Source organism: Cibotium barometz, chromosome 25, assembly GCF_041138505.1.
Source record: "Cibotium barometz isolate CiBa-2024 chromosome 25, ASM4113850v1, whole genome shotgun sequence".
Lineage (NCBI taxonomy): Eukaryota > Viridiplantae > Streptophyta > Polypodiopsida > Cyatheales > Cibotiaceae > Cibotium > Cibotium barometz.
In genome coordinates, this window is record NC_141070.1 from 14484422 (window position 1) to 14499131 (window position 14710).

At 38.5% G+C, this 14710-nt stretch overlaps 1 protein-coding gene across 1 annotated transcript; it reads left to right on the forward strand.

Annotated features, from left to right (window-relative positions):
• Positions 1-10487: 10487 nt before the first annotated feature.
• Positions 10488-12505, forward strand: LOC147624276 (nuclear transcription factor Y subunit B-3-like). The gene is made up of 5 exons (XM_086819920.1): positions 10488-10635; positions 10757-11022; positions 11249-11525; positions 11640-11720; positions 11935-12505. The coding sequence occupies exons 2-3, from the start codon at positions 10775-10777 to the stop codon at positions 11451-11453; spliced, it is 453 nt and encodes a 150-aa protein (XP_086676046.1). The 5' UTR covers positions 10488-10635; positions 10757-10774; the 3' UTR covers positions 11454-11525; positions 11640-11720; positions 11935-12505.
• Positions 12506-14710: the final 2205 nt, after the last annotated feature.

Here is a 14710-nt window from a genome sequence, read left to right on the forward strand (position 1 = left end):
GCAAATTTAGGCTCTACAACAGCAGCGGGTGGTGCAGGCTCAAAATTTGCACTATTCTGGCATTGCTCCCCCAGCCACTAAGGATCATTTCTGATGCATTTATAATGAAGTTGAGTATATTGATTATGAAAAACAGTAATTTACAAGATAAAAACACCTTTAATCATGTGTAAAAATACATTGTTTGTCATCCGATGCATCAGAATTGCTCCTGGAGAACTGGGGAAGCTATGCCTTAACAGTGTGAATTTAGGCTCTGTAGCAGCGGTGCAGGCTCAAAATTTGCACTGTTCTGGCACTACTCCCCTAGCCACTCGGGATTATTTTTGATGCAATGAAGTTGAGTACATTGATTATGAAAAACAGTAATTTACAAGATAAAAACACCTTTAATCATGTGTAAAAATACATTATTTGTCATCCAATGCATCAGAATTGCTCCTGAAGGGCTGGGGAAGCTATGCCAGAACAGTGCGAATTTGGGCTCTACAACAGTGGTGCAGGCTCAAAATTCGCACTCTTCTGGCTCCCAGGGTCATTTCTGATGCAAAAAAATTGATGGTACAAACTAGAAAAAACAATGATATACTTGATGAAAATAAGTTTGAAAAAATTGTATTGTATTCATAATAAGAAGTGATACATCATCTTTACAAAAGTTTTCTTACAATATTGAGCTTCCTTCTCTTGTTATTGAGCAGAGTGTGCTCTAGGAGTGATTGGGCTATTTCTTGAGGATCCTCTATGCCTATGCTTTTGGCTATACCTATATGAGTAAGAAGCTTACCCCTAAATCCAGAACCAAAAACATCGAAGGCAAGGGATTTTTTAATCAGAACTATACTGGTGCTCTGCGCCATGAGCACCTTAGAGAGGGCTTTCAAAAAGAAGAGAGTGAAGGCAAATTGAGGGGTGTAGTCCCTGTGGATAATGGTGATGCCATCCACAGGAAGCCGACCAAGATAGTGCGCCAACGTAGCATCATGTCCATGGACCTTGGCCTGGTCTCTATTGCCGCCGCCTCTCCCAACAAATGCGTCAATTTCAACCACCCTCTGCAATCAAAGGAAAAATCAAAATATTTTCCTATACATAATTACAAATGTTTCTAAGTTGTAAAAGGTGGATTATTACCTCTTGCTCAATGTCTTCTTTTGCCAAAGTGCTCGTGGGGGCGGAGAGATCAATCGAGGACTTAGCCTCATCCTTTTTAGGTGCTTTGGTTTCCTCCATCACTCCAGCACCAAGGGTATCCTTTTTAGCCTCTAGCTTATCTTGTAAGGTTGTGAATTCCTCCTCTGGAAACTAGGGCTTGCTCTGCGGTCTCAACCACAGTTTCCTTGACCAAAGCAACTATCTCTGCGATATATTCTCCAAGAAGTAATATAACACTATGTAGGTGAGGACCGAGGTTGAGCGTATCAAGGTCCACCTCACATCGCGTACATATAATGCCCAAGCATTCATCCATTCTCAAGCCAGCTGCCTTTTCAAGGTCATGAAGAAATAAGTATTTGGTGCTCAAGAGTTGATCTCAAGCTCTGGCAACACCTTGCTCTCCTCGTGTGGGGAAGATGGCCTCTCATCTTCTACTACAGCGGGTTGTTCAGTTGCAGATTGTGCACCCTCTGGAAAGTGCTCTGATGCAAGCTGCTCTTCCACACTAGCACTTATTCCTACTGCCTTCACTTCCTTGTCATCTCTCAAATACCTTGCCAACAACTGCAATGCAGGCACCTCTACCTCCTCATCCGAATCCTCATCATTGATCAGGAATGCAAAAGTGGCGAGCCACGAGAGGAACCTAGTTCCTAAATTGCCCTTCCCCAACCTCTTCACCTCCTGCTTATTGAAGGTACAATAAGCTCCTGTGGGGATGCAGATGTCGATGAAGCGTATGTAGGGGCGAGAATATTTTTGAATTTACTTAAGCAGCTCGACAGACACCCATCGATCATTGGGGCAATGGGAAAAGGAGATGGAGGTCAAAGTGAAAGAGAACCAAATTCTAGAGGATATGTTGCGTTCTTATGTTAGTAAGAAGCAATCTAATTGGGAAGAGTACTTGCCCTTATTGGAGTTTGCCTATAACAGCTCCAAACACTCAGCGACTGGATTTACACCATTCATGTTAATGTATGGATTCCAGCCGAGATCTCCAATGGCTGTAGGCCTAGAAAAGGAGAAGATTCAATCTGTCAAGGATCTCCTTGAAGATATGAATGATATGCTCAGAGCCGCACGTGAGAGCATTCGTAGCGCTCAGGATCGCGCTAAAACTTATGCGGATAAAGGACGTAGAAAGGTGACCTTTGCAGAAGGTGACTTTGTATTCCTCAAGGTTCCTGCGCAATCAAAAACCATGAAAACGGGAAAGTGTGATAAACTTTCTCCGAGATATTGTGGTCCTTTTAAAATCCTTAAGAAGATTGGGGACGTAGCATATAAACTTGAGTTACCGGAGAGTTCTCAAGTCCATCCTGTCTTCCATGTCAGTAAACTGAAGAAATCAGTTCATGGGTTAGAGAACGTAGTTTCTCCAGAGATTTTGGTGGACTTGATAGAGCGACCAAAGATACCGGAGAGTTCTCAAGTCCATCCTGTCTTCCATGTCAGTAAATTGAAGAAATCAGTTCACGGGTTAGAGAACGCAGTTTCTCCAGAGATTTTGGTGGACTTGATAGAGCCACCAAAGATACCACATGAACCTGAAAAGATTCTAGAGTATCGTGACAGACAAACCCGACATAAAGTGTACCAGGAGGTACTTATTAAATGGACAGACAGGGATGAGGAGGCAGCTACTTGGGAACGCGGTAGTGCAAATTCCAAGAGGTTTCCCCAGTTTGTTTTCGAGGACGAAAACTCTTCTTAAGGGGGGAGTAATGTCACGTAGGCTGTAACGCTTGTGACCGACACCGGACGAGGCTTTAGCGTCAACACCTCGGTCGGAGCGCCGAGGACGTGGCCATCCGGGGTTCAGTGGGAGAGGACGCCCATGCAGAGTCATGGGTGGCCAGGCTAGTGTGGACGGCAGGCCACACACTATATAGCCTGGGGGATGAGGGGCAATCCTCATTCTTCCTCTATGGCTGGGTGGTGAGCCAGAGGCCGTCCCCTCCTGTGGTAACGCCCGTAGTGGTGTTACGGTGATCTAACAAAAATATTAGTCTACCCTCTTAGATAATTCCAAGATGCTTGGACTATCTTTATGTCATGCCAAATTATGTTAATATTGTGGATGATGACATTTTAAATAGTAATACATTTGATGCACATTAATGTATGCTTACAGGTTCTTCCTATGTTTGTTGCACTTGGTTTGTATGGTAGGGTGATTCTTGGAGTACTTATGTGCCTAATGAACATGTGTGTGGTTATGGTTTGTATGCCTATGGAATCATAATTTATTGTTGAATATTTTATAAGTGAAGAGGATTCAAAAGATTGAGCCGAAAGTGGCATTATTTTTAGAAGGCACAAACATTATTTTAGATAAGCTTTGTATTTATGTGCTAGCTTGTGCACTACCATTTATTTATTTTTGACTTAAAAATGTTTACTTTGTGAAGCTTAAAATATTTCCCTTAGCTCCAAGCAATTTAATGTTTAAGAGCTCTCTATTTTGGGTAAAGAGAGAGTGATGTGCAACCTTACCTTCATCTGAATAGTCAGGATCAGAATTACCCTCTTACTTTCCTTTTGTTTCTCCTTGAATTCTCAACAAAGCACGAAAAGGGGTTCCTTACCTTCATCTGAATAGTCAAGATGGGAATCACTCTCTTGCTTGAGTGAATCATTGTCATCTTCAACCTGTTGACACAAGCCATATGTGTGGAGTTCTTTTTCTTTCATGGATAGTCTAGTGTGATGTGCCCCTCCTTGTGAAATTTGAGACACTTAATGATACGATTCTTCGATTGGCCATTCGAGGATTTATTGTTGTTACCTTTTTGAACATCACCTTTGGCCTCATCTTTACCCTTATACATCGTGGATTTATCAAAACTACTCAAAGAAAAAGAGGATTTGGAAGACTTTACATAAGAGTTATCCCGCATTCTAGAATCTCTAGGAGTAGAAGTTTTGCATTGAGTATAAGATCCATATCAGAATTGAGATAATAAGGATGAAATATATTAACATTTAACCTAATGGTTGGCGTAAGACCGGCAGTAAATTTCCTTGTTTGCTCTCTTTCTTTGACCTTATCAATCACTTGAACCTATAATAGAAAAACCTAGAATTTATCAATGTAAGCTTGGATATTCTCTTTCTCCGCTTGGTGTCGAGTATCTCATCATCATTGATGAGCATTAGCCTTGTATTTCAAAGGAAAAAAATATTTCTTTAAAAGTTTCTAGAATTCTTTCCATGTACTAGGTCAATGCTTGCCCTGCTTGCACCATAAGGTAGCACATTTAATCTTATCTCTTTTCGAGAATTTTTTGCCTGAAAAATAATCATCTAATTGACTGAGCCATGCAATAAGCATACGAACATCTTTCTTTCCATCATAATTCTAGAAAGTGAACACCTTTTAGCTAATCTGTGAATCTTTTCGAGAACTCTAGGCACGTAATGTAGCCTTAACAATGCCTAACACGATCACTTTCCTCTTCATCAGAATCGAAAAAAGCATATTTTCGCTTAGAACACTTAATACAACACTCTAACTTGCACCTATGATCACACTCATTTGCTATTTTCTCTTGCATGGTGGGTTGTCTAGCTAAACCTCTAAGTACCCCCACCAAAAATTTCCAACGAGCAAATATGTGCTAATTTAACTTGAAATATGATCAAATTTAATTTTTCACTTTTTCCATTGCTTGAAAACTTTAATTATTGTCTTGAAATCTAAAAGAGAAATTTTACTTTTTTTAGATTTTTTGGTATTTTTGGCTAGTTTTAAGCCTATTATGCTAAAAATAGGCCAAAATTTAAGTTTCAAACCCCCAAAATTACTACAAAAACACAAACAATTTTGAAAGCTATGGTTGAACCTCTAAGTATCCACCAAAAAATTTCCAGTAAGCCTGAAACTCCCCAAAAACTTGAAATATGTGCTAATTTAGCCCTTTTTGTCCTTTTTCAAGCTTAAAAGCTTATCTTGCTTAACCTCAATTAGTCAAAAACTTTGTAAGCCAAAAATAGGCACATAATTGAAGAAGGATAACTTATTGAGAGTCACCTAGAGCCCTTAATGAAGTGGAGAAAATGAAATTGCTTGATTTGATGAGATTTGAGGGGTTTCTCACTAAACACATCTATGTTGCCTGATTAAGAAGAGGGTTAAGGGATTGAAAAGTGGTTTTAGTATTTGAAGTGGTTTAAGTAAACAAAAGTGGTTTTAGTATTTGAAGTGGTTTAAGTAAACAAAAGTGGTTATTCACCTTCTTTTTCTCTTTGGTTATTGTCCAATGGTCGCAAAAACCTCTAGCCCCTTCAACCTTTAATTTCTTCAATCTCTTCCACACATTGACCTAGCCAGTGCTCTAATACCACTAACGCAAAGGATTCCCATCTAGGAATTTGTGAAAATAAATTTTTAAGAAAAATAATTATTCAACCATTCAACTTAAGCTATTGCTACAAATTCAACATAAATTAAGCTTTAAAAATTAACACATGAAAATACTTAGCTCTTTTATAACAAAAACATTAGGTATAATCTTCCTCCCTCACATGTGTGGCCTATTCCTCACACATGAGTATTTTTAATATTCAATTGCTAAAATAGGCCATAGCCTCCAAAAATATAAAAGTTATGCTTTTTCTTGCACGATGATCTCTTTACCCAAGATAGAGAGCTCTTAAATATTAAATTACTTGGGGCTAGGGGAAAGATTTTAAGTTTAAATTATAAAATAAATATTTGCAAGTCTATGCTTCATGTCTTGAGGAGATTATGTATCTTCTCATCTAGGGAGATTTCTTCTATCTATAGAACTACCTTTGTGGTTTTCACAATCTCCCTTATGAGCCCCTAGAGCTAGATTTCATTGGAGATGAAGTCTCTGATGTTGTCCTCAGCAAACGTACTAATTCTATGGGGCAAAGTTTTTAACGGAGCATCCATTTTGTCACAAGATCCATTATGCCAATATCATGCACATATAATATTTAATAACAATTTTCAAAATCATTCAATCGAAAATAGATGATGTACACCACAGAGAGAGAGAGAGAGAGAGAGAGAGAGAGAGAGAGAGAGAGAGAGAGAGAGAGAGAGAGAGAGAGAGAGAGAGGGAGAGGGAGAGAGAGGGTGATGTGAATTAGATAATTGATTTATGGAATTTAAACACTCTAAGACATCATATTTTGCCATATTTTGAAATAGCATCCTAGCTAGTAAATTCATATATTTTACATTAGATGTTGTTTGGATACTTTATAGAGAAATAATAAATTCATATATTTTACATTAGATAGTTGTTTGGATACTTTATAGAGAAATAATAAATTTTTTAAATTTAAAACAATCTCATGTATTTGAGATATTAAAAATATATTGGAGATTTAAATAATAAAGGCATTTTATAAGCACTTGTATGGTGTACCATATCATGAGTAGGAATTTTAGTATCCAATAATGTATGATATATACTCACATTCGAACCTTTACCCTAGGGTATAACTAGATTAAAAGCAAAGCATTTTATTAATTAGAATATCCGCTTCCATTAATGACCATTAAAAAAAAAAGAGATCAGAATGTCCACAAGTCTAGAGAAATCATACATGGACAAGATTGGAATACTTATAAAGATTAGCGATTGTTGATGTATTTTTGACAAAAGACACTGATTAGATTTGTGATATGGTTTAGAGTAATATTATTTATATAGTTAGGATATTTTAACATCATGGTTGATGAACATTTGTTCTATTTGAAGTACCTTAATATAGAATGTTAGGTAAACAACATAGAATACATACACATACAAATCACAATATAAACAACGACACGTTATGGCCGAATAATATGACCTAGTATCAAAGTATACACTCATATACAATTAAAACGATGACATGTTGCGACCGAGCAATACGACCAAGTGTCGAAGTTTACATGCACATAAAATATGAACTAGAATGACACGTGATAGGGTCAAGCAATACGACCTAGTGTCGAACCCTACCACACACTATATAAACCCTGGAGATGACCTAAACAACCAAACAATACGACTTAGAGTCGAATCTTATATACCACACTCTATGGCTAACAGACGACACAGTACGGTCGAGTAGTATACGGTCGAGTAGGTATACGGTCGAGTAGTATAACCCAATGTCAATCTTACTTTGCAAATAGGGAAAGGTGTCTCATCCATGATGACGACAATGATAGCCGAGTGATACAACTAATTGTCGAAATAGCATACATAATTATCTAACGACACAGTACGGTCGAGTAGGTATACGGTCGAGTAGTATAACCCAATGTCGATCTTACTTTGCAAATAGGGGAAGGTGTCTCATCCATGATGACGACAATGATAGCCGAGTGATACAACTAATTGTCGAAATAGCATACATAATTATCTAACGGCATATACAACCAAACATTACGATATAATGCCGAGAGATAAGCACCACATCATGCACGGGGTGGCCTAGATACGACTGTAAATCCTAGTCAATCCTCGACGTTATGTGCTGAAAAAAAGACACATTGTCGATTTTTGACCAAGTTTTAAAAAAAGAAACTAAACATAAAACGTTAAAAAATTTGCCTGTGATGCAGCTCTACACTCTCTCTCTCTCTCTCTCTCTCTCTCTCTCTCTCACACACACACACACACACACACACAAAGTGAAAATGAGCCCAGCGGACCCAGCGGGGGATATATTTATAACCTTGTTAGGCCCATCGGGCTTTTGATTTTTCCCGTTGGGTGCAAAAGCCTGGTGAGAAATAGCAAAAGCCCGATGGGCTTTTATAGGTTTCACAAGTCACCACAGAGCAGGTCAACATTTTTGATGTCAATGACGTTGGTATGTTATTGACTTATTTATGCATGTTAACAGCATAAAAAATTTGAGTAATTATGTTAATATAAAATCCCTAGTTTTAGGCAATGCAAATTTCAGCATATGAATTTACATATCTTATTGTAATTATGGTATTATTTTCAAGACTAAAATGTTATGAATTTTACTACTTTTTTTAAAGCTTAAATAATCATGGGAAGGTATTGAACATAATTAACATATATGCTATCATATAATCATGGGAAGGTATTGAACATAAGCTATCATATAAAGAAGCTTATAGTCTTGATTAATAGTACATGGTTTGAGAAGTTGTTGAATAAAGATAAATTGGCTTACAAGAAGACTAAGAATTCATTGATGTGTTTAGCAAATGTAGGCGACCACTTATAAGAAAGATAAAGTTAACAATGATAATCTGGATGCACTCTTTTTGGCCTTATACAATTAAGATAGATAACGTTAACAACAAAAATCTAGACACAATCTTATTGGCCTTAAAAGTAAATGAAATTAATAAATAAATTAAAATGAAATAAATAAAAAAGATTTCTTTTTTATAAAAATAATTCACCAAAATTATTACATTAAAATGCAAAAACATATATAAGCCATGTTGATGAAACATATGTTTCTTTAAAGATCTTACACACAGAGAGAGAGAGAGAGAGAGAGAGAGAGAGAGAGAGAGAGAGAGAGAGAGATGGAAAAATTAAGTAAGGCATGAAGGACCATCCTTTATCAAGTGTTACTTAGTTAACCATATTCAGAAGGTGATTACTTTGAAGGACTTGATCACATGCGAAGGGCTCCTTATTAAATTTGTGAGTAAAATAGTTCACCTCTTGCTTAAGGTAAGAATTTGTAAGCCTCTTGGATTTAAAAGGATAAACACTCTTCATCATAAAAAACAAAAAAGAAAGAATAGCAAGAATTTTCTTGAATATTTTCAAGGCAACTACTTTAAAGTTTCTATATGTTATCACATAGCTATCATGCTGCCAAAAAATGATAATTTGTGCAAGGCTACTATAGATGTGAGCCTTTCACAATTCTAAAAAGGCACATAGAAAAAAGAGCATTCAACTCTCAAACCAAAAATTTTAAAAAATGTATGACAAACTTGCCATTGCCTTTTCAAAATAATATATTTTGTTTGGAAAAATACAATTAAGTTGATAATGGTTGCCTAATGTATTGAGGTGCATGATGATTAACCCACCATTTATGCTAGAGCATCCTTATTTTGATGCATATGCTTGAAGTACATGAGGCACACTCGATAAATCTTCCACTGTTCATTTTTCTAGCTAAGGCACTTGATAAATCTTTTATTGTTCATTTTTAAAGCTATGAATTTTAGGAATGCATTGGAGGAGTTACTCAATTGAATGCACAATTATTGCAATTGTTTTGCAAAACAAAACAAAAAAAAGGAAGAAGAAGAAGAAGAAGAAGAGAGAGAGAGAGAGAGAGAGAGAGAGAGAGAGAGAGAGAGAGAGGGAGAGGGAGAGGGAGAGAAGTGTGTGTATTAAATTAATGGGATCGAGATTGATTCAAGTTAAGTTTAGGTAACAAGAATTGCCAAGCAAACATTTGGCCTAACTACTATTGGTCTAAAATATATGCAATCTGTTGGTAGTCACATCATATTGCCATAACATCTTGATAGGAAGTAGGGGAGGAAAACCATTCATTTTGATTTCCTTCCCATGGGATGGATCAATTCATTTTGTCCACTAATGTTTGCCAACTCTTGTCTTCTTTATGTGTTTCGAATTTGCTTTTAGGATTGTACCAAGCATCTATTTTGTTTACCTCTTCCAATGACGTATCACTAGGTGCCAAATACCAGAGTACTACTAAGTTCAAGTTATAAAGGAAGTTTGAGATGCCCTTCTGCATGAGGGGACATGTTTCTAAAGTAGTTTCACATAAAGCATCTTGGGTCAGTGTCCTTTGCACATATGCGATGAAACAAGAAAAGACATAGATATCCACAGTATGCTAACCATTATAGGACCCCATCCATCAGACATTTTCTCGATCAATGGTGAGTAAGTGATGTCCAGAGTAGACGTGACATTTTGAAAAATCAAAAGCTACTTTCCCTCCCAAAAAAGTTGAAAGCTCCTTTTTGTTTATATATTTTTGAAGGTATATGCTACTGTTGTTATTATTTAAATAAACAAATGTACATATGATGGTGAGTGCTCTTCATTGAGCCTAAGTGACACTCTTTTAACATGGGAAGCTACTTCAAAATTAAAAGCTTCTTTGCATTAATATTGAAATACATGCTTATAAAAATTGTTAAAAATGATTTTTGAGAGAGAGAGATCTTGGGTACCTTAAAAAAAAGAAGAAGCTTTAAACCTTTCTTATTTTTTAGAAAGCTAAGGCATGCCAACAACAACGACAATAATAAATGATAGCAATTTATTATTACATCAACAACAAGAAGTATTGTTATTCATGCTTTTCATGCTTATATCAATGGACATGCTCTTTACATTTCTGGTAACAGGCCAAGTACCTAACCTGAAGCCATTTGTCACATAATAGCATCAGCATCAGCAGCAGCTGCAGGCGGGGGGGACATCGTCAGCATCATCAGTATCACATCGGAAGAAGGTACATATGTTTGCCCTCTTTTGTCTAGAATCCATTTCCACTTTCGCCATAGCTTACCCTCTTAAGCTCACACACATCTCCCTCACTTTTTCCGTGCTCTCATGGCCATGGTGAAGAGCAGCTCTCTGTGTCTGCGGCCATGGCGGAAGCTGCTGCGAGCTCCGGCAGCCAGGGCAGCCATGGCTCTGCAGAACAGGAGGAGGGCGGTGGCGGCACTGGCGGCGGGGCTTCTCTAACGGCCGCCCGTGAGCAGGACATGTTTCTGCCTATCGCCAATATTAGTCGCATCATGAAGCGTGTCCTCCCTGCCAATGCGAAAATCGCCAAGGATGCCAAAGAAACCGTGCAGGAATGCGTCTCTGAGTTCATCGGCTTCATCACCAGCGAGTATCCTCCTCTCGAGTTACTGTTCTTTTCTCAAAAAATAATTACGTCTCAAGTTGTTGCTTCTAAATCCTCCTGTAAAGCCTTGTCTGCGTTTGGATGTGTATGAGCATGTAAGCTTTGTGGTGATGGCATGGCAATGTCGTCTTCTGTTGGATAAGCATGGCATGTAAGCGTTGTGTGCACATGCATTTCAAACAGAGGATGCATACTTAACTACACGATACAGAGCAAGTGATAAGTGCTACAGAGAGAAGCGTAAAACGATCAATGGTGATGACCTAATATGGGCTATGACCACTCTGGGGTTTGAAAACTATGTCGAACCTTTAAAAGTTTATCTTCAACGGTTCAGAGAGGTGCTTATTCTCCAACTTTTTCCTTCACAATCCAGTTATAATGCATCTCTGATGCTCCTCAGCAAATTCAACTAACGATTGTTTTTTTTGGGGGGGGGATGGTGGATACATCTATATATGCTGATTTGTTTCCAAGTGTAGTTGGAGGTCAGTTTTTCCTGTCCTCATCTTTTGATCCCTTCCGTGATGTTCTCACTTGATTTGTTTCTCATTATCATATATATATATTTTTAATACTCGAGGACTCCTGTGTCTAAGCAGGGTGATATTAGAGTCCCAGTTGGAAACCGAGGCGGGCCTGAGGCTCACTTGAAGAAAGACACAAGTGTGCCCAATGTACAGGTATTGCCTTCTCATCTAAGCTTTTACTACGAGCTTTAAGCCCAGGCCCCTCTTTATCCTCAGAAAATCTGTCGACAGCGGGCAGGGGATTACTGTTCAGGGAGAAGCTTGATTACAGACAATCAAGCCTGTCCACTACCTGTCCGCTGCTGTCCACAAAAGGTGGGATGTATGTGTAATGGGCAGTAAGAGTTATTCCCCCGTGTTGATGCAGGTGGATGGACGTTACTAAGTGGCAGCTGTGACTGCTATCATTTGCAATGAAAGAGGCAATCGATTGTGGTAGGGATGGCACATGTCAGCTGTGTGTTTCTGGCTTCTCCGGCTGCTCATGTCAACTGGCTGACCTGATGCTTTCAAAGAGGTCTTTTTCCACTTTTGTGCTTGTAACTGGCAATGCAAATTTAGAATAGAATGCAATGCTAAAGTTGTGAAAGGATCATCTCACCTTTGAAATAAGGCTCGGGAATTTTGGCATCATGGAAGGGGGCTACTGATTTGTAACCTTCATTCTCATGTCTCTTGGATGAGTTCAAGCATCTTTTTGTTTTAAAAGAGGGTGAAAGATAAAATTATTCAATCTTGTTCAAGGATGTGTCCCTCTTTGTCTTCATTTCAATATATTTTGTAAATTATTAAGTGATTATATTGGAGGCTACACGTCCACAGTCAAATCATGGCAGCTAATTGTTAGCCCTTGAGCCAATGCAAGTAAAGATTTGTATCGAGGAGGCTTTGAAGAAGAATTTATGTATATCATGAAATTGTGGTGGAATATGAACACTTTGGTGGCAATTGCCAAACCGGCTACTCTGTGCATGCGTATGTACATCTGTATGTGTGTGTGTTTTGACTGAGTCTGCCTGCCCTTCACCTCAAGGAAGTGGGGATGCCGTAACACGCAGTCTATGCTACACATGGAGTTCATGATTTGAAGCTTTATGAGTAGACTCTCATGCAGTGGTTTTTGTTAAGTTTGGGAAATCACCCGAACTTCACATTTACATAGTAGATAAATAGAAATGGTTAAAAGCTCACTTTCATGGATAAGGAGGTTCACTCTATGGTTAGGGGTGCCACTTTGTCATGCTGTGACTCCTCTTCAGAAGTCATTTCTGCCTTTAGTGTCTTGTCAAGCGGTTATTGAAGAGACTTAAATTGAGTGATGATATTCTCTTTTTAAAAAGAAAGATTGGTATTTACCATGAATACGAAAGCTGCTGCTCTCTTCTTACTCAGAATGCCAATATATATTTATGTAACATCTTTGTTTTTTTCTTGCGTGAATTGGCTTTCATTAAAGATATTGCATTTGCAAGGTATGAGAAACAGTTTGCATTAATGAATTTAGCAACTCTTTAAATATATTACAGTCAAATGAAATAAACACACAGAGGATTGTTTTGAGTCCGGTCTTACTCATTTTTGACAAGCGTAGACCCAAGAAGTAGAAAAATAGCAAAAGTAAAAGTACATGTTAAAATAAGATTAAGTGGACAACCATACCAGAGGTCTATAATGCCAGGTGGGTTTACCACCACTGTAAATGAGAAATGGGCCGTGATGCCGAGTCCGCAGCAGCACAAAGGCCTCATGGCGCTTCTGCGTGTTAGCAGAGCCACCTTGAAGCTTCCCCTAGTGTCCACGGAGGGTGTAAATGATATTGAGCCATTCCGGAAGGACTCTGTTGGTGGGGTGGGGGTGCCCTCGATGGCCTCACTACAACGAGCTCGCTAAGTATGCCATGCAACAACACTGTTGCAAATCTCCCATCTCTGTCAGGAGCCTAAAGTCCACTAAACTAAAGAGAGAACCGGAACTAGAGCTGTTGAGATCCAATAATGAGAAACCTGCAGCGCCAGTCCCCCATCCATCCTCCTCATATGCCATGGCTACCGCAGCGTCGGTAGCCCAAGCAATTGGGCTCCAAGCAATTGTGCAGGGGGGAGCGCGGACCTAGTGAAGATGCGGAGAATCCTCTGCCAAACTTGTTGAGCCTTTGGGCAATCCCAAAGGCAATGACATTGGGACTCTTGTAGATGGCCACACCTCTAACAGGCTACCTCTGATGGCGCTAACTGCCATAGAAAGAGTGTAATCTTTTGTGGCCAAAAACTGTCCCACAGTCTCTCCAAAAATCTGAAAGAAATTGAGGCCCTTGGACTGGCAATGCCCCACTGTTGTTGGAGTGCCCTCAATCTCAGGCATTTGAATCCTGGGCCCAACGGTGTATTATAAGCAAAGAAGGGGGTGCCATGAGCCTCCTCTTTAGCAAAGGGATCCTGCTATGTCCACTCTCCTAGGTCCCACTGAAAGCGCAGGAGCAAGTGCCGCTCCTATAACCATAACTGCCAAAAGTCCTCTCTGGCCACCTTGGCTGGTGGAGGGTCGATGTACCATGCTTGTGGAAACTGAATTGTTTAAATAATTAACACAATGGTATCAAAGCTTGGTTTCTCAAATGAATAAAAGCGCCTTGGAGATCAATTCTTTGTTTTGGCAATCAAGTCGGAGAACTACACTTTTTGCTTTGGCTTGCTTTTTCTTAAAGTGGTGTTTGTTTGATTGATTAAGCATAGACTACGTGGATATTAGCCTACACGGCTAACTTATTCTTGGAGATGATCCATATGATTATTTTGATCCGGCAAATTATGTATATTTAGATCAACAGATATAGCTTCAGCAGATCAAGTATTTGGATTTTTATTTCAGAAAATATGGTTCAGCTTATCGATTCTTCTATTATCTTTTGCACATGAATGTTTTTTTTAATTGAGAAATATATAATCTTATTCATATGGAAATTGGGATATCAAGCAGATATGGTTCGTATTACATAATGATATATTAAAAAACTTTCCACCGGAGCCTAAAGGAACTAATTACATTTCTGCTAGATTTGATATTGCAACCACCATTTGTACCTCTTGAATGGTTGTTTCTAACTTGGTAATATTGCCTTCTAGCTTTTTAATATCAATGTTTTT